This window comes from Bos indicus, chromosome 26 (genome assembly GCF_029378745.1).
Source record: "Bos indicus isolate NIAB-ARS_2022 breed Sahiwal x Tharparkar chromosome 26, NIAB-ARS_B.indTharparkar_mat_pri_1.0, whole genome shotgun sequence".
Taxonomy (NCBI): Eukaryota; Metazoa; Chordata; class Mammalia; order Artiodactyla; family Bovidae; genus Bos; species Bos indicus.
The window spans coordinates 51123241-51142834 of record NC_091785.1 but is presented as its reverse complement, the minus strand read 5'-3'; the positions used below and the strand labels follow the sequence as shown (position 1 = coordinate 51142834).

General features: G+C 55.2%; 1 protein-coding gene across 1 annotated transcript; it reads left to right on the top strand.

The window, feature by feature from the left end:
- Positions 1 to 7111: 7111 nt before the first annotated feature.
- Positions 7112 to 18301, top strand: CALY (calcyon neuron specific vesicular protein). The gene is made up of 6 exons (XM_070781194.1): positions 7112 to 7219; positions 15121 to 15263; positions 15619 to 15732; positions 16399 to 16512; positions 17375 to 17739; positions 18130 to 18301. The coding sequence occupies exons 2-5, from the start codon at positions 15141 to 15143 to the stop codon at positions 17711 to 17713; spliced, it is 690 nt and encodes a 229-aa protein (XP_070637295.1). The 5' UTR covers positions 7112 to 7219; positions 15121 to 15140; the 3' UTR covers positions 17714 to 17739; positions 18130 to 18301.
- Positions 18302 to 19594: the final 1293 nt, after the last annotated feature.

The window sequence follows — 19594 nt, the reverse complement described above, 5'->3', positions numbered from 1 at the left end:
AACTGTAAAAAAGGCAAAAAGATAGTCGACTTATTAGCAGTGCTTACAAAGCTAGCCCTGCCCCCAACAATCAACTTAATTAGAGAGTTATTCCTAGTAGTGACACTGAGTCCCCCTAAAGCTGAGTTCCCTGAGTTCATGATTAATCTCTCCACCCCAAACTTTATCCCTTTCTTGTTCCCTCTGACCTCAACCTGTGCTCCCTGAACGCCAATTAATCAGAAACAGGTGACTGACTGCTACTGTTGATAACAGTGTGAATGGATGTAAATTGCTGCAGAGATTAACCACCCACTCAGGTTGTTTGTCCAGGCACGGTGAGCTCACAGATCCTGGAGCTATGGGCCACCTGGCCTGAGAGTGTAAACCAGAGACACCATGACTCCTGAACCCAGATTCCAAAATGTCACAAAAGGATGATTAATCCCAGCCTCTTTATTTGTGCTCTTTTTTAATAAATCCCCTAACTCAAAGACCAAGTAAGTGGAAGGCTTATCTGAGTTGGTCGAGGGGATCTGCGGACTGTGTCCCCACCCTTTCTGAGTTGGTCGAGGGGATCTGAGGACTGTGTCCCCACCCTTTCTGAGTTGGTCGAGGGGATCTGAGGACTGTGTCCCCACCCTTTCTGAGTTGGTCGAGGGGATCTGCGGACTGTGTCCCCACCCTTTCTGAGTTGGTCTGAGGGGATCTGAGGACTGTGTCCCCGCCCTTTCTGAGTTGGTCGAGGGGATCTGAGGACCGTGTCCCCACCCTTTCTGAGTTGGTCTGAGGGGATCTGAGGACTGTGTCCCCGCCCTTTCTGAGTTGGTCGAGGGGATCTGAGGACTGTGTCCCCACCCTTTCTGAGTTGGTCTGAGTGGGTCTGAGGACTGTGTCCCCACCCTTTCTGAGTTGGTCGAGGGGATCTGAGGACTGTGTCCCCACCCTTTCTGAGTTGGTCTGAGGGGATCTGAGGACTGTGTCCCCGCCCTTTCTGAGTTGGTCTGAGGGGATCTGAGGACTGTGTCCCCGCCCTTTCTGAGTTGGTCGAGGGGATCTGAGGACTGTGTCCCCGCCCTTTCTGAGTTGGTCTGAGTGGGTCTGAGGACCGTGTCCCCACCCTTTCTGAGTTGGTCGAGGGGATCTGAGGACTGTGTCCCCACCCTTTCTGAGTTGGTCGAGGGGATCTGAGGACTGTGTCCCCACCCTTTCTGAGTTGGTCTGAGGGGATCTGAGGACTGTGTCCCCGCCCTTTCTGAGTTGGTCGAGGGGATCTGAGGACTGTGTCCCCACCCTTTCTGAGTTGGTCTGAGTGGGTCTGAGGACCGTGTCCCCACCCTTTCTGAGTTGGTCTGAGTGGATCTGAGGACTGTGTCCCCACCCTTTCTGAGTTGGTCAAGGGGATCTGGGACCGTGTCCCCACCCTTGATCTGAGGACTGTGTCCCCGCCCTTTCTGAGTTGGTCTGAGTGGGTCTGAGGACTGTTTCCCCGCCCTTGATCTGAGGACCGTGTCCCCACCCTTTCTGAGTTGATCTGAGTGGATCTGAGGACTGTGTCCCCGCCCTTGCCTGTTGCTCAGTCTCAGTCATGTCCCACTCTTGGAGACACCCCTGGGCCTCAGCACACCAGGCTTCCTGTCCTTCACTATCTCTTGGAGTTTCCTCACACTCATGTCCATTGAATTGATGATGCCATCCAACCATCTCATCCTCTGTTGTCCCCTTCTCCTTCTTCAATCTTCCCCAGCATCAGAGTCTCTTCCGAAGAGTTGGCTCTTAGAATCAGGTGCCCAAAGTATTGGAACTTCAGCTTCAGCATCAGTCCTTCCAATGAATATTCAGGACTCATCTCCTTTAGGGTTGACGGGTTTCATCCCCTTGCAGTCCAAAGGACTCTCAAGAGTCTTCTCCAACACCACAGTTCAAAAACATCACTTCTTTGGCACTGAGCCTTCTTTATGGGCCAACTCTCCTATCTGTGCATGACTACTGCAAAAACCATAGCTTTGACTAATGGACCTTCATCGGCAAAGTGATGTCTCTGCTTTTTAATACTCTAGGTTTGTCATAGCTTTTCTTCCAAGCAGCAAGCATCTTTTAATTTCATGGCTGCAGTCACCATCTGCAGTGATTTTGGACCCAAGATAATGAAGTTTGTCACTGTTTCCACTTTTTCCCCAACTATTTGCCATGAAGTGATGGGATAGGATGTCATGATCTTGGTTTTTTGAATGTTCAGTTTTAAGCCAGCTTTTTCACTCTCCTCTTTCACCTTCATCAGGAGGCTCTTTAGTTCCTCTTCATTTTCTGCCATAAGGGTGGTGTCGTCTGAATATCTGAGGATATTACTCTCAGCAATCTTGATTCCAGCTTGTGCTTCATCCAGCCTGGCATTTCACATGATGTACTCTGCATAGAAGTTAAATAAGCAGGCGACAATACAGCCTTGACATACTCCTTTTCCAATTTGGAACCAGTCTGTTTTTCCATATCCAGTTCTAACTGTTGCTTCTTGACCCGCATACAGATTTCCTAGGAGGCAGGTAAGGTGGTCTGATTTTCCCACCTCTTGAAGAATTTTCCACAGTTGGTTGTGATCCACACAGTCAAAGGCTTTGGCGTAGTCAATAAAGCAGAAGTCAATGTCTTTCTGGAACTCTCTTGCTTTATCTATGATCCAATGGATGTTGGCAATTTGATCTCTGGTTCCTCTGCCTTTTCTAAATCCATTGTAAATATGGAAATTCTCAGTTCATGTACTGTTGAAGCCTAGCTTGGAGAATTTTGAGCATTACTTTGCTAGCATATGAGATGAGTGCAATTGTGCGGTAGTTTGAGCATTCTTTGGCATTGCCTTTCTTTGGGATTAGAATGAAAACTGACCTTTTCCAGTCCTGTGGCCACTGCTGAGTTTTTCTTTGAAAAAATGACGGATCTCTGTTCGTTTCCAAGGCAAACCATTCACTATCACAGTAATCCAAGTCTATGCCCCAACCACGAATGCCAAAGAAGCTGAAGTTGAACGGTTCTGTGATGACCTACAAGAACTTCTAGAACTAACACCAAAACACGATGTTCTTTTCATCACAGGAGATTGGAGTGCAGAAGTAGGGAGCCAGGGGATCCCTGGAGTAACAGGCAACACGATGTCCTTTTCCTCACAGGAGACTGGAGTGCAGAAGTAGGGAGTCAGGGGATCCCTGGAGTAACAGGCAACACGATGTTCTTTTCATCACAGGAGAGTGGAGTGCAGAAGTAGGGAGTCAGGAGATCCCTGGAGTAACAGGCAAGTGTGGCCTTGCAGTACGAAATGAAGCAGGGCAAAGGCCAACAGAGCCTTGCCACGAGAACACTCTGGTCACAGCAAACACCCTCTTCCAACAACAGAAGACACGACTCTACATGTGGCCACTGCTGAAGTTTCCAAATGTGCTGGCATACTGAGTGCAGCACTTGAACAGCATCATCTTTTAGGATTTGAAACAGCTCAGCTGGAATTCCATCACCTCCACTAGCTTTGTTCCAAATAACTCTTCCTAAGGCCCACTTGACTTCACACCCAGGATGTCTGGCTCTAGATGAGAGATCACACCATCGTGGTTGTCTGGGTCGTTAAGACCTTTTTGCTTCTTTGTACAGTTCTTCTGTGTGTTCTTGCCACCTCTTCTTGGTTTCTTCTGCTTCTGTTAGGCCCATGTCCCTTATTATGCCCATCTTGGCATGAAATGTTCCCTTGGTATCTCTAATTTTCCTGAAGAGATCTCTAGTCTTTCCCATTCGATTGTTTTCCTCTATTTCTTTGCATTGACTGCTGAGGAAGTCTTTATCACTCCTTGCTATTCTTTGGAACTCTGCATTCACATGAGAAATACCTGTTGTCGGAACTTGCTTTCTACCTTGAGGGGACAGGAGCCCTTGCTGGGCTGCAGTAATGTCCTCTTTTTCAGGAGCTGACATCACTACCACCCCAATAGGAGTCAATACATTCCTTACCACCTCAGTGTCTGTGCTCCACTCAAATCAACCAAGCCACATAACACCGACCACCAACAGTACCCAAGCAGCTTGGCACGCCGCCAGCCTGTACAGTGCACGCTCATAAGCCTTTCTCTGTACGTGCTCCACAGCTCTTACTTAGAGCCTATGGCAAACAAGATATTTGAAAAATGTTGTTGTTGTTTAGTTACTAAGTCACGTCTGACTCTTTTCGACCCCGTGGACTATAGCCACCACGCTCCTCTGTCCATGGGATTTCCCAGGCAACAATACTGGAGTGGATTGCCATTTCCTCCTCTTGGGGATCTTCCTGACCCAGGGATAGAACCCGCGTCTCCTGCATTGCAGGTAGATTATTTACCCCTGAACCATCAGGGAAGCCTGAGACAATTACATATTCATATGCAAAAAAAAAAAAAAAAGAAAGAATTTAGACCTATAACTTGCACTGTACACAAAATTTACCTCAAAATGCATCATAGGCGTAAATGTAATATTTAAAATTACAAAACCACTGGAAGAAAAAAATGAGAAAATATTCACAGACTTGGATCAAGGAAACAGTTCTTAAGCACAACACCGAAAGCATGACAGATAACAGAGAAAACTGATTTCTGGGACTTCATCAAAATTACAAACTTCACTTCAAAAGAGACTCAAGAAAGTGAAAAGGTAAGTCACAGACTGGGAGAGACTATTTGCAAATCTTCGGAGGCCAGAATATATGAAGAGTTTTACAACTCAGTAACAAGGAGAGGAACAACTCAACTGAAAAAGTTCAGAACATTTGAGCCAACATTTCACCAAACATATACAGGTGGCAAAGAGACCCACGAAGACGTGTGCAGTTACTGATAAAGTAGAAGTGGTGTCTTGAGACAGGACGAGACAGGGCACGCGGAACACCCCGGCCCTGGGCCTGCTCACGTGGGTCTGCACCCTGCGTCCACCAGACCCCTCGAGAGCGAGAGCATCTGCCTCACCACGGAGACCAAATTGTTTCCCTTCTTCCTTCTCTTCCTAGTTCTGTAAGGGCCAAGCTGGCATGCAGCTCGATTCATACGTGTATTTTTAAAAAATACTTATTTATTTACTTTTCCTGTGCTGGGTCTTGGTGCTGCCCGCAGGCCTCCTCTGGTTGCAGAGAGGGGGTCCGCCCCGCACTGCGGCGCGTGCACTTCCTGCTGCGGCGGCCCCTCTCACTGTGGAGCACGGGCCCCGGGCGTGGGGCCTTCAGGATCGCAGCACACGGGCTCAGTAGTTGTGGAGAACGAGCCTCGCTGCTCTGAGGCATGAGGCATCTTCCCGGACCAGGGACTGAACCTGTGCCCCATGCATTGGCAGGCAGAGTCTTACCCACTGGACCACCAGGGAAGTATTTCGATTCATCCATGTGTTGATAGATCTGGAATGCACATCTTCAGTGAACTTTACATAAAATGTCAGTGTCATTTAGATGAACAATCCCTTGTCTTGAAAATGTATTAATATAGCTGTCCCTTCAACTTCTAACAAGCAGAACAGCCCTCAGAATCTTCTGAGGTATAAGCCTCAGGCTAGCTTGAATAAAATTCTCTATTTCTCCTTTAGAGCCACTGTTGATTAATTTTTGTTGTTAGCGTTGTGAGCTATTAAGCACGCAGACTGAACTCCAGTGAGACGTCACTCCCCTCCTGGTGGGTATGAGGTCAGTGTTGTGAGCAGCACTGTGTCCTCTCACAACTCACCCGTAGAAGCCCTAACCCCCTAGGACCTCAGAACGGGACTGTATGTGGAAACACGGTCTTTAAAGAGACAATTAAGTTAAAATGGAGTCATATGGGTGGGCCCTAGCCCATTCTAAGATTACAGCACTTAACACAGGGAGGAAAGGCCATCTGATGACAAGCGAGAAGCTGGCAAGGCAAGGAGAAAGGCCACAGAGGAAGCCGGCCGTGGCAACACCTTGGTGTCTGACATCCAGCCTCCAGAGACACCAGGAGACAAGTCCTGTTGTTTAAGGCACTCAGTCTATGGGACTTAGTGATGACTACAGTCCACAGGATCACAAGAAGTCGGATGCAACTGAGCAACTAACACTTAAACACCTCTAGCAACTGAACACAGACGGCCGTGATAAAAAGGAGAGACAGCGACAGGCCTGGAGGGGAGCAGGGAGCCGAGACCCCCGTGTCCCTGGCAGAGATGTGCAGTGTGCGCTCGCTTTGGGAAGAAGGTTAACTTTTTCTCAAAAAGCTTCATGGGAACTGCCACCCAACCCTGCAGTTCCACTCCTTGATACCTGCCCGAGAGAAATGAAAGTCCATTCCAACACTAGAGCAAGAACCTCCACAGCCACACTGCCAACAGTGGACACACCTGGGGACTGCTGTGTGTCCCAGAGTCCAGAAAGACTGCACAGATAAAGCAGGGCACACACCGTGGGGCCCTTGTCAACAGCAGAATGGCTGACACAGCAGCGACATCCATCGTTGCTCAGCAGCTGTGAGCCTGAGCGTGGGGCCCGACCTGGTGTGGGCCCAGGCTGGGGGCCCCGGGACCACAGCCCTTGCTCACCTGCTCACTCGGCCAACCGGGCGGTGCGTCCCCTCCACAGCCGGCCGTGTGCAGGCCCTGGGCCACAACGGCCACCCAGGACCACAGGCTTGTCCTGCAAAGCGCAGCCCAGGGACTTCAGACACTGAGGCCTGAGGAGGAGACCCTCTGGGCGGGTGGGGCCCAAACTAGCTGTGTCTGAGCCAAGCTGCCCAAAGCGGGCAAGAGGGCAAGTCTGCACCCGCCACCAGGCGGTGCCTGAATGCCTGACGTCCCGGGGTGGGGGGGAAGGTGGGGGGAGGCCGGCCAGGGTCTCTGTCTGCACCCCCTCACCCCACCTCCCACCCTGCCTGCAGTGCGAGTGTGTGAGGTATATGTGTGTGCAATGTGTGTGAACGGCGTGTGCGTGATGTGTGTGTGAGGCATATGCATTCATATGTGAGGTGTGTGCATGGCTGGATGTGGGTGTGTGTCTGTGACAGGTTGGGGACGCGCTGCAGGCTCTGACGGGCACGCGCGGGCGGGTTCCGGCGGCTGCAGACCGGGGCGCCCCCTCCCCCAGCCTGCGTCTCCCGGGCAACAGCAGCCTCGGTCTGGGGCCAGGCCCCTCCCCCGCCCCGCCCCAGCGAAGAAGCGTCTGGAACCGCATCCTTCCTTCGCATCCTTGTCCTGCCGCCGCATCCTGCGCAGCTGCCCCTTGGAGACGCCTGTGAGCCTTTTCCGTTTCTTGTGGAGCAGGGTCTGGGGGTGGGGGTGTGGAGCCAAGTGTGTGCAGGGGTGTGCAAGTGCGTGGCGCAGGTATGCGTGGTTCGTGGGGGGGGGGGGAGTATGATGTGTGTGCAGGGGTCGCAGGTATACTGTGTGTGCATGGATGTGCGAGGTGCGTGTGCGCAGATATATTAAGTGTGAGTGTGCGAGGTGTATGTGCGGGGTGGAGGGGGCACTGCGGCGGACCCGCTAGCAGCTGGCCGAGCAGGGGTCCTCCACTTAGGGGCCCAGCTGACCCCAGGGCAGGTTGTTGTCAGGCTTCCGGGAGGATCCGGGAGCCCCCCGAGGGGGAGGCAGGTCCCTGCCTGGACTTTCGGAAGGGCCGTGGGTGCCCGGCACAGACCCGACGTGCTGCCGGATTCCTCAGTAGAGGGGGGCACCTTGGACCGCTGGGACATCAGCTCTCCCCACCAATTGGTGACTGCAGCCCCCTCCCCGCCAGCCAGCTCCACCTCTGCGGGTCTGAGAGAGCCAGTGGGAGCCGGCGTCCGGAGGTGCGGAGGGGGCGCCGGTTCCAGGGCCCGTTCAGCTTGGTCTGGGGTGGGGGGCGCAGGAGGGGCTTCGGACCCACCGGGGCACAGAGAAGAGCCTCCAGCAGCGGCACGGGGTGGCGGTGGTGAGGCAGGCTGCGGGCAGGCGGGCGGCGTTCAAGAAGCCGAGGGGCAGTTCTCTGAACCACCTGCCGCAGGCTCGGGGGCCACAGGTGGCGGCTACTTGGGACGCCGAAGCCCGGTGCAGACCGGCTCCGCTCCCCGCCCCGCCTCGCCCGGGCCTCGGGCTGGACTGGCGCCCGCAGACCCCAGCCCTTGAATGGGCGGCCGAGCCCACCACCCGCCTGCAGGCCAGCGGACGGGAGAGCACCTGGGCCGGGGCCGCGGCGGGCAGGGGGCTCCGCGGGGCTCCAGCAGAGCGCGCAGCCCCCACGCTCCGCTGGCACACGCGCGCCCCGTGCGCACAGGACTCTCGTGCCCGCGCGGTGCGCACCGGCGCGCGCCTCTGGGTGACGCAGCATCCCAGAGCGGCGCATGTGAGCGAGTCTGTGACGCGGCCTGCAGCCGAGCTGCCTGGGGGCTGGCAGCTCCGGGTCTGTGCGCTCCCACCCACCCACCCGTCGGAGCGCGATCCCGGCCTCTGCTCATCCTGTGCCCGCTCCCCACGTCTCACAGAGGAGACGCGCACTGCAGAGAGCGGGGAGCAGCTGATCCACTGCAGAAAGCGCAGTGACACCGCAAGGTGGAGGGAGGGGGCGGGTGGGAGCGGAGGGAAGACCCCTCCCGCTCCCCGGACAGACACCTCTGTCTGTCGTGTGAACGCGCCCAGCCAGCCCGCCCAGAGGGTCCACGTGATTCCGCCTGGGAAAGGAATGCTGGGGACCCGGCCTTCCCACGTGCCGCCCAGCCCTACCCCAGCATTCTGCCTGGGACCAGGCGCAGAGGTACATGGGTCCCCAAAGCTTCTTTTCTTCGTGAAGACATGTCGTGGCCTGCCTGTCTCTGTTGCCGTGGAAACGCCAGATGATGTAACATGACGTCACGCTGATCAAAGGAGTTGGGGCTTAACGTTTGGCTGAAAGGGAACCCTGGGGCGTATCTCCCCTGGGGAGGGGCCTCCGGTGGGGCGAGGGGGAGACCTCGGCCATCCCCTGCCCAGAGGGCGAGGCCACCAACCTGAGATCGGCGGTCTGCAGGCATCCGGGTGCACCTCTGCCGTTCCGCGCAGCGTTCCTCAACCGCGCGCTGGGTGTGAGAGTGGCGAGGCATCTACTTCGTGCAGGCCCACAGTCCGGCCCCTCTGGATTCTGTCCTTCCCGCCCCTGCCACGCTCCCCTCAAGCCCTGGGCGCCCTGTCCTCACCTCGCACCTCCCTCCCCCGCCGGCCCCGGTTGTCCCCCCGCCCCTCTCGGGGCTTCTCATCTCTTCGCACTGGGTGCTCCTTGACCGTCTCTGCTTCCTGGAGCGTGGATGTCACATAAGTGCTGTCCTGGTGGAGAATGACGGACGGATGACCCGCCCCCCTGCGGCAGGTGCCCAGGTGCCCGCACGTCATCCGCAGGCCAGCCCCGGCCAGACCTCGACGCACATCAAGAAGAGTACCCACCCGCTCGCTGCCTTGGGTGAATGGCAGTGGGGGCGCTTTGCTGGTCTGTACCGCCCAGGCGAGGCGCTCAGGGAAGGGCCCCGTTTCAAGACCCTAAGAAAATCCTCCTCTTCGGGCGCCTAGGGAGTCCACGGCCGGGCGACCCCTTTCCCAGCCCAGGCCGGGGGCTTCCCGCCCACCCCACAGTGGCCGCCCGAGCCTCCCTGTCCAGCGCCTCCCACTCGCCACCCTGCAGGTCTGTCTGTCTCTGCCGCCAGCAGGGGCTTCGCCTCTTCATTCCCGCCGGTCCGCCAGCACGGGAGCCCACAGCAAGGCCCGCACCGCGGAGTGAGAGCCGACGCCTGCGCCCGGGGGCACTGGCGCTGGTAGTGCCGTTACCGTTACCCGAGAAGGGCCTCGCAGGACACCGGTGTGGGCGTTCCGAGGCTGAGCAGTCTTTGTGGGATGCGCCCCCACGGTGGTGGGGGGGCCACACTCAGAGTTCAGGGTGGACAGCGGCCCTTGGTTGTACCCTTTACCCCCACTCGGTCCTCGCGAGGAGGGGACAGCCAGCCATCAGTCCATGCTTTACGGGAGGGCGGGGGCCCAGTCCTAGATGAGGGCGCAGTGTGGGCGTCTCTGTGGCTGGCCCGCTGTCCCCCGGTTTTGTTTGTTTTTAACTTTTTCTGTTGTAAAATACAACGAACTCAGAAGAGGACGTGAAACAAAGGTGCAGCCTAATGTTCCTAAGTGAGCCCCAGGCATCCAGCATCCCGGCGAAGACAGGAAACCCCGCCGGCCCCAAAGGGCCCCTGGGGCTCTGCTGAGCCCGGAGCGGGCTGAGCGCGGAGGGTTCCTGAACAAGGCGGTGGTTTGCTTATTTCCGACCTACCTAGTGCTTGGCGTCTTTTGGCCAAAGCTCTCCTGTGATTCAGGGCTGTTCCTGCCGGTTGCACGGTTCCTTCCCTTCACTCCATCGCAGGGATGAACGCTCTGTTTACGGGGTGCCCCGCGCAGAGCCAGCACCCTCGGCAGAGCACCGCCTCGGGGTTCAGGGCCCTCTGAAATCCTCCTTTGTCCGTTTTTCTCTTGGGCTGCCTGTGTTTCTTGACCACGTTGAGACGCTGTCTGTACTTTAGATGTCTGCGGCTTACTGGCTTCCTTGGGCTGCTGTGACAAGTCACCACAGCCTTCACTCACGCTTTCACAGCTCTGGAGGCGGATGTCAAGGTGTTGGCGGGGCGGAGCTCCCTCCCAGGCTCCAGGGGAGGCGACCCGGATCCCCGTCTCATCCAGCCCCCCAGGAGCCCCAGGGGTCTCTTGGCTTGTGGCCACCTCCCTCCAATAGCTGCCTCCATCTTCACATGGCCTCCTCCCTGTGTGTCTGTGTGCAGATTTTCCCCTGCTTATAAGGACACCAGTCACTGGATCAGGGTCCACCCTAATCCAGTATGAGCTCATCTGAACTTGATTAGATCTGCAGAGACCCTATTTCCAAAATCAGGTCACGTTCACATGTGCCCAGAGTAAGGACTTGGACTCATCCTGCCGTTGGACGAACGAGCCTTTGCCCTTTTGAGGAGCTGCAGATATCTGCTCCTAGCCCCAGTTTCGGTCTCTAGCCCTTGAAGGCTGTGTTCTGACGGGCAGAAGCTCACTGCAGTCAATTCACGGTGTTAGTGTCAGGTGTACAGCACAGTGCTTCGGTTAGACACACACGTCTATTCTTGTTTGGATTCTTTTCCATCATAGGTTATTACAAGACACTGAGTCGAGTTCCCTGTGCTGTACAGTAGGTCCTTGTTGTCTGCATGCGTGCATGCTCAGTCACTTCAGTTCTGCCCTACCCTTTGAGACCCTATGGACTTAGCCTACCAGGCTCCTCTGTCCGTGGGATTCTCCAGGCCAGAATACTGGAGTGGGTTGCCATGCCCTCCTCTGGGGGAATCTTCCCAACCCAGGGATCCAACCCACGTCTCATGCATCCTTGCAAACGGGTTCTTTACCACTGAGTCACCAGGGCAGCCCCCTTGTCGTTTACCTAGTCTATGTATCCGTTCAGTGCAGTCGCTCAGTCATGTCTGACTCTTGGTGACCCCATGGACAGCAGCACACCAGGCTTCCATGTCCATCACCAACTCCTGGAGCTTGCTCAATCTCATGTCCATTGAGTTGGTGATGCCATCCAACCATCTCATCCTCTTTCGTCACCTACTCCTGCCACCTTCAATCTTTCCCAGCATCAGGGTATTTTCCAATGAGTCAATTCTATGCATCAGGTGGCCAAAGTTTATAGATAGTAGTGTATGTTGGAGAAGGCAATGGCACCCCACTCCAGTACTCTTGCCTGGAAAATCCCATGGATGGAGGAGCCTGGTGGGCTGCAGTCCATGGGATCGCTAAGAGTCGGACACGACTGAGCGACTTCACTTTCACTTTTCACTTTCATGCACTGGAGAAGGAAATGGCAACCCACTCCAGTGTTCTCCCTTGAGAATCCCAGGGACTGGGGAGCCTGGTGGGCTGCCGTCTATGGGGTCGCACAGAGTCGGACACGACTGAAGCGACTTGGCAGCAGTGTATATGTTAATCCCAAATCCTAATGTATCTCCCCCCTACCCCTGCTTATAGCAAGTTTGGTAACTATAAGTTTGTTATAAGCAGCTCTTAATCTTCAGTTCAGTTCAGTCGTGTCCAACTCTTTGCAACCCCATGGACTGCAGCACGCCAGGCCTCCCTGTCCATCACCAACTCCCGGAGTTACTCAGACTCATGGCCATCGAGTTGGTGATGCCATCCAGCCATCTCATCCTCTGCTTTTAATTCCAATGCAGTTCTATTATCGATACCTCCTTTTGTGGTTAGTGCTTACTTCTGACACTGGAGGACTTTCCCTCCCTAAGACCAGGCAAGTATTCTGAATTATCTCCATGATGCTTTTCCATCTTGGCTTTTGCACCTGGAGTAGATTTTTCTGTGGTTGCAAGGTGGGGATTGGGTCCACGGTTTGCCACATGGATGCTGTGTATTGAAAGGTGGCTGTGCCCTTGCTTTGCAGGGACACCTCCTGACCCGTTGTGTGGGGTGTGTTCGCGGGCCTTCATGTACCATGCAGCGACACCACACGGCTGTGTGATGAGCTGGGCGCCTGGCAGACCAGACCCTCTTGGTCTTTCCCAAGCTGTCATGAGTGTCTTTGTCCCTCTACCTTTCGTATAAAATCACAAAGCTTGTCGAATTCACACACACACAAAATTTCATCTTGGGCTTTTGATTCGGATTTATTGACTCTATACACTTTGGGGGGAAATGACATTTTTAAACATGGAACCTTCCAAAATCCATGACCATGTCCTTCCCATTTAAGGAGTTCAGGAGTTATTTGGTCCTAGTCATAATGTGTTGATGAAGGTTTCCTCTGTTTTTCCACAGGGAAGTCCTTCTAATACCTTCTTAGACCTACTCCTGAACATCTGATTATTTCCAATATTTAATGGAATCTTTCAATAAGTTATATTCTAATTTTTTTGTCACTGATACATAAAAACAGAATTGATTTCTGAATATCTTAAACTCATCAACTCTGCTTAACTCACTTTTAATCCGTGTAACTTTCCTGCAGATTCTTTTGGATTTTCTACGCACACAAGATGCTTTCTCTGTGACTAATGAGAGTATTACCTAATCTCCTCCAGGCCTTGTACCTCTTCTTTCTTTTTCCTACCCTACTGTTTGGATAGGACCTCTACTACCATGATTTATACAACTGATAATGAAGGGCCTTGTATCTCCCTCCCAATTTTTGTTTATTTTGTTTTGTTTTTGGCTGCTTAGTTTCCTGACTTAGTTTGCTGAACTCCTGCATGGAAGCATGGCATCTTAACCACTGGACCCAACCAGTGGTCCAGAGAAGTCCCCAACCCAATTTTAAAAGCAGAGCTTTCTCTGATCACATTCAATAAGGTGTGCTGTAGAGTTTTTGTGGATAATCTTGATCAGATTAAGGAAGTTTTCTTCTCCCTGCTGCTGCTGCTAAGTCGCTTCAGTCATGTCTGACTCTGTGCAATCCCATAGACGGCAGCCCACCAGGCTCCCCAGTCCCTGGGATTCTCCAGGCAAGAACACTGGAGTGGGTTGCCATTTCCTTCTCCAATGCATGAAAGTGAAAAGTGAAAGAGAAGTCTCTCAGTCGTGTCCAACTCTTAGTGACCCCATGGACTGCAGCCCACCAGGCTCCTCCGTCCATGAGATTTTCCAGGCAAGAGTACTAGAGTGGGGTGCCATTGCCTTCTCTGTTTCTTCTCCCGGTAGTGTGCTAATAGACTTTTTTCCACACTGCTTGTGGGATCTTAGGGATCTTAGTTCCTGACCAGGGATTGAACCCAGGTCCTCAGCAGTGAGAGCACAAAGCGCTAACCACTGGACCACAGGGGATTCGAAGAGGGTTTAAAATAGTAAATGTTAAAAAAAAAAAAAAAAAAATAGTAAATGTTGAATCTTATCAAATACGTTTTCAGCTACTACTGAAATTGATCAGATGAATTTTCCTTTTTATTCTGTTCACGTGGTGAAACTACTGATTGCTTTTCAGACGCTAAATTCCAAAACACACCCAGCCTTCGTGTGTCTCACTAGGTCCCCTGTGCTCGCATTTTACCTGGGGCCTTGTAACTGGCATCGGTGGGTGGCACAGCCTTCTCCTCTCTCATGCCCTTCCCAAATGCTGAGATCAAGGTTGTTGGCCTCACAAGCTGGGGTAGGTGCCCTTGTTTCCTCTGGATGAGTTTCATAGGAAATTTGCATTATTTCCTCCTTAAGTGGTTGGAAAAATTCAGAGGTGATGCTCCTTGGGCCTGGAGTTGTTTGTCAGAAGATTTTAACAACAGATTTAATTTTTAATGGACTTGGGACCGTTTCTTTCTCCTTTGATTGACGGAGTATGTTTTGTGTTTCTCTTCTTTCAGCTGGAAGTCACTTGTTGTGTCCTTTTCTCAGTGGTCAGCCTAGAGGTGGAACTGTCTTGACCTCCCCAGGGGAGCTTTGCTCTCCTGTCCTCTCCACCCACCATTCCTGCTCCTTTTGGGAGTCCCAGCCCCCCAGATGGCCCACTCCCATGCACCCTGTGACTCCCATGCTCCGTAAAGCCAGAGCTTGGGTTTATTCACCAGCAGCCTCTTTCTGGAGCTCTTCGTTACTTCCTGCATCTCCAGTAGGGTTGCCAGACAAAATATAGGACGCCCAGTTAAATTTGAATTTCAGGTAGACAATGAATAACTTTTTAGTATAAGTGTGTCCTGTACTACATATTACATGGATATGTTACGAAAAGCAAAAGCATCCACTGCTCATCTGAAATTCAGATCTGACCTGGTGTCCTGTACTTTGATTTGCTACGTCTGGCCTCCCGACTCACCAGGCTTCTGTCTGGGATTGCTTTCTGTTGGTTGCTACTCTTAGAATGTCTCCTGGAGCCGTGAGCCAGTGGAAGACTGAGGTGTGCGTGTCTGGGCAGTCACCAGTCAGAGGCATTATCACCTGCATGGCTGTGGGGCTCAGAGGGAGTCAGGTGGGCAGGAAGGGACGACAATTTTGTGGCCGGACTCACCCTGTTTGTCCTGAGGAGGTTGGCCTGGCTGCCCACGGCCTGTCCCAGCTCTGGTGTGACGAGCATCAGGGCTAACCTGGGCCCTCTGGACAGGGCTAACCTGTCCAGCTGATGTGGGCATCTGTTGGGTGGCCAGTGACTCTGTGTATGCCTCTGGACAGGACAAGGAGTGCCATCCACCATGGTGAAGCTGAACTGCAGCTTCTCCGGGAAGACAGGCTCTGGGGATGGGGGTACCATGGACAGCGTCCCTCTGATCAGCCCCCTGGACGTCAGCCAGCTCCAGCCATCGTTTGCTGACCAGGTGAGGGGCCCTTCCCAGCCTGCCCTTGAAACAAAGGACGGTGGGCCAGGCAGCTTTACGAATGGCCTCCTCCAAGACAGTGCGTCCAGCAGAGGAAGGGCCAGGCTGAGCCCGCCATGTGACCCAGTCAGCTCCTCCAGCACCCTGAACCACCCTTTCCTCGGAGGGGCTCTTTCCATGGTCTGGCCAGGTCCTGGGCTGCCTCAGCCTCAGCAGACTTCCAGCGTCTCTTTGGCCTCAGCTGGTAGCCACCAGAGCCCCGCCACTAGCACTCACACCGCAGGCCCGCTGACCTCTGGCCCCCTCCCTCCCAGCCCTCCTAGTTCAGGGCCCCCTGCATCGTCCCTTCCCACAGGTGGTCATTAAGACGCAGACGGAATACCAGCTGTCCTCCGGGGACCTGTCGACAAAGTTCTCCGACCTGGAGGGCCAGAAGCTGAGCGGCGGCCCGGAGGACGTGCGCAGCAGGGTAAGCACCCGGCCTGTCCCTGGGGGTCAGGGTGGGGGGCGGGGGCAGACAGGCACTGCCAGCTGTGGGCACCCAGACTCGGGGCTGGGTGGGTGGGCCGGGGCTCCTTGGTTAGCGTCCTGCTCTCAGGAGTTGGACAGGGAACCACCCCATCAGAGGTGGGGTCAGTCCTGGGCAGCACCAGGTTCCTGCCAGGGAGGCCGCTGCCGTAAAGCCGGGGGGAGCCACCGCCCTCAGCGGAGCTCCTGCCCTGAGACGTGCCGCCTGCTCCTGCCCTGGACCATCCCCGGTGGGTCATCTGTGTCTCTTCCTCCGTGACTCCCGGGTTTCCCACATACGATGCAGAGTCACTTTTCCTGCTGTGTATCTGGCAAATGTGTTTTCCCTTCCATTTCTAGCTCTTTGTTACTGACAGCTTTTATACTCTGTTGTTCAGTCACTAAGTCGTGTCTGACTCTTCGAGACCCCGAGGACTGGAGCCCGCCTGGCTCCTCTGTCCTCTACCATCTCCTGGCGTTCGCTCAGACTCATGAGTGATCTCTGGAGCCTTTCATGTTTCAGTGACAGATCTGCCCCTCCTTGTCCTCCTCTCTGAGAGGTCACTGCCCATCCCCGCCCCCAGCCCAGCCTCACCCTCCCCTCTCCCTCCGACCTGTCCACCTCCAGATGCCCACGGGCCGGATGATCGCCTTCACCATGGCGCTCATGGGCTGCCTCCTGATCATGTACAAGGCCATCTGGTACGACCAGTTCAGCTGCCCAGACGGCTTCCTGCTTCGGGTAAGGCCGGCACGCTGGGCACCGGGGCTAGGAAGGGCTGTGGAGCCCCATGCCAGGGAGGGTCCCGTGGGGAGTCCAGGGGAAGGACTGGCCTCCCCACCTCTGCCCTGAGTACCCACCCCCTGCCAACAAGAGGGCAACGGGTGTTCCTAGCTCTTTGGGAACATCACCTCCCAGGAACAGTCAAGTTTTACCTTTAGAAAAATTCAAAGAAAAGGTGTTTTAGCAAGAAGTTTTCTCTCCCTGTAATCCAAAACAGTGAAGCCTAAGGAAGGAGGTGGCGGTGGTGAGTTTTCCCTGCGCTTGGCAAGAGGCTCCCCTTCCTCCTTTTCCTCTCTCAGCTTTCCTCATAAGGAAATGACTTTTTTTTTTAATCATTTTCAGTGTATTTTTTCTGAGACTCTTTAAGTTTTCAGTAGTTAAATCCTTCTCCTTTCCCCATGGTTTCCAAGATGAAAACGCACCCCACAGTGGCCACCAATCCTCACTATACGTCCAGGGGTTCACCAGGCTGCTAACGCCCCGCACTCGCTGGGACACCCTGGGGACCCGCAGGATGCGGGCAGGTCAGCCACCCGCCTTCTGTGGGGCGCTGGCTCTAGGTGGCGCCTTCAGTTCTGAATCGGAGGCCGCCCCTTGGTGACTTGAAGTTAGGGCAGAAATAAATGCATTTAGGGGCCCTGCCTCCAGTATTATCGAACTGCTCAAAAGCAGAAGGTGACCGCCCACCCGCGGGTGGCCCTGGAACATGCCTCCGGCATCCCGGCCGACCTGGCCTCCCGAGACCAGGGGCGCGGCGCTTCCCAACGCCCGCCGCCCCCCACGGCGCCCCGCTGGCGCCCCTGACCCGCCCTTCCCGCAGCACAAGATCTGCACCCCGCTGACCCTGGAGATGTACTACACCGAGCTGGACCCCGAGCACCACCGCAGCCTCCTGGCGGCCATCGGCGCCTACCCGGTGGGCCGCAAGCACGGCACGGAGACCCCCTGGCTGTCCGCGAGCTACCACGCCTTCAAGGAGGGGCCCAGGAAGGCGTCCAGGGCGCAAGCCCGCGCGGCGGCCGCGGCGGCGGTCACCGAGCCCTCCAGGAAGCCCACCGGGAAGCCCTCCGGGAAGCCCCCCGGGGACTCCTCGCTGCAGGAAGAGAAGGAGGCGGCGCAGAAGTTGGCGGGGAGCACGCCGCCTCCAGCCCCGCAGTGAGGGCCTCTGAGTCGCAGCCCCTCCGGGTAGGTGTGCCCCCGGACAGGGACCGGGGCCCCGGGGGACGCCGGCCCAGTCTGCTAGAGGCTTACCCAGGAATGCTCTCCGCCCTGGCGACCCGCGTGCGGGGCTGGGGCCGGGGGCAGGGACAGGGCGCGGGCGGGGTGGGGGAGGGGGAGGGGAGGGGATGTGGGCGGGGCGGGGACAGGGCGTGGGCGGGGCGGGGCGGGGACGGGGGGAGGGGATGTGGGCGGGGCGGGGACAGGGCGCGGGCGGGGCGGGGCGCAGCGTCGGGTGGCCCGGAGGCGGGAGAGCGGAGTTCAGCCTCGCGGTCCCCGCCCGCACGTGGGCGATGGGCTGCTCTTGCGCCCGCCCTGCCCGGCGCGCCTTCATCACTCCTCGCTCTGACTCCGCAGCGCCCCACGCCGCCCGCACCTGTGGCCGCCGTCGCCCGAAACCGCACCCGCTGTGATCCCTGTGATCGTGCCCCTGCTGGCAGTTCCCTCTTGCTGCCGCCCCTCCTGCCCGGCGTGAGCCGTTAGTTCTGTCGCTTTTCTCTGAGTAAAGATTCCACCTGGTTTCCCCTGAGCATCCTCCGTCCTCGGCCTTTTTCCTGCCCCCTCCTTCGCCACCGATTCGGGCGCGCTCCTGCTTCGTGTACCGCACCCCATTTGGGCGCCCTCCCGCCTCGTGTCCCCTTTACCCCGGCTTTTCTTTAGAAAAAAAAAGCTTTAAAGCTCGACTTAAAAACATTTATTAATCTAGTAACCTTTGTATATTCCCTCACTTATTCCACAGTTAGTATGTCATTGTTATTGTTCAGTCGCTAAGTCGTGTCCGACTATGAGCCCAAGAATTGCAGCCCGGCAGGCTTCCCTGTCCATCACCATCTCCCAGAGCTGGCTGAAATTCATGTCCATTGAGTCGGTGATACCATCCAACCATCTCATCTTCCGTCGTCCCCTTCTCCTGCCTTCAATCTTTCCCAGCATCAGGATCTTTTCCAATGAGTCAGCTCTTGAGTCAGGAAGCCAAAGTTTTGGAGTTTCAACTTCAACATCAGTCCTTCCAGTGAATATTCTATTCAGAACTGATTTCCTGTAGGATAGACTGGTTGGATCTCCTTGCAGTCCAAGGGACTCTCAAGAGTCTTCTCCAACACCACAGTTCAAAAGCATCAATTCTTTGGTGTTCAGCCTTCTTTATAGTCTTATCCATTTAGTATATTTAATCCCTCTGAACTTTTTAAGACATTTCCCCAAAGAGACAAACTTCATTAATTAGATTTCCTAAGGATTTCAAACCCCAGGAATCTTCGGAATGTTTTAACAGCCTGCTTCTCAGGACACCGCCTAACACCACAAGGTCAGAATCAGATCTTAAACTGAAATTCCTTCACCTCCTAGTATTAAAACCCAAGGGTGTTGAGATGAAATTTAAACCATTTCAAATTAAAACAATTCACCTGTGCTATATCCTCTTAAGGCCTTCCTGGGTTTTCAGTAGCAAATATCGTGAACTGATGCTTCCCTCACCTCCTTGGGTGCACCTAAGCTGAGAGAGACACAACAGGGCCCCACCCTCCCTGCACATCCTGCAGGCTCCCTCAGCTCAACAGGCTCACTCGAGGGGACAGGCAGCACCCTGCTGGCTCCAGGACACGCTTCCAGGATGGACTCAGGCCAAGAGGGCTGTGGGTTCCGGCCTGCATCAGGGTGTGGGCTGGGACCCGGCTCGGGGTGGCCTGCCGGGCCCCCTGCGGTAGGCCCAGCCCGCAGTGCAGACTCTGCGGTAGAACAAGGCAGCCAGGACCGTCCCCTCCGCCCGCCTCCCCTGCCCCCACGCTACGATGTGGTAGTGACCCTTCCAGGGTCCCGTGTG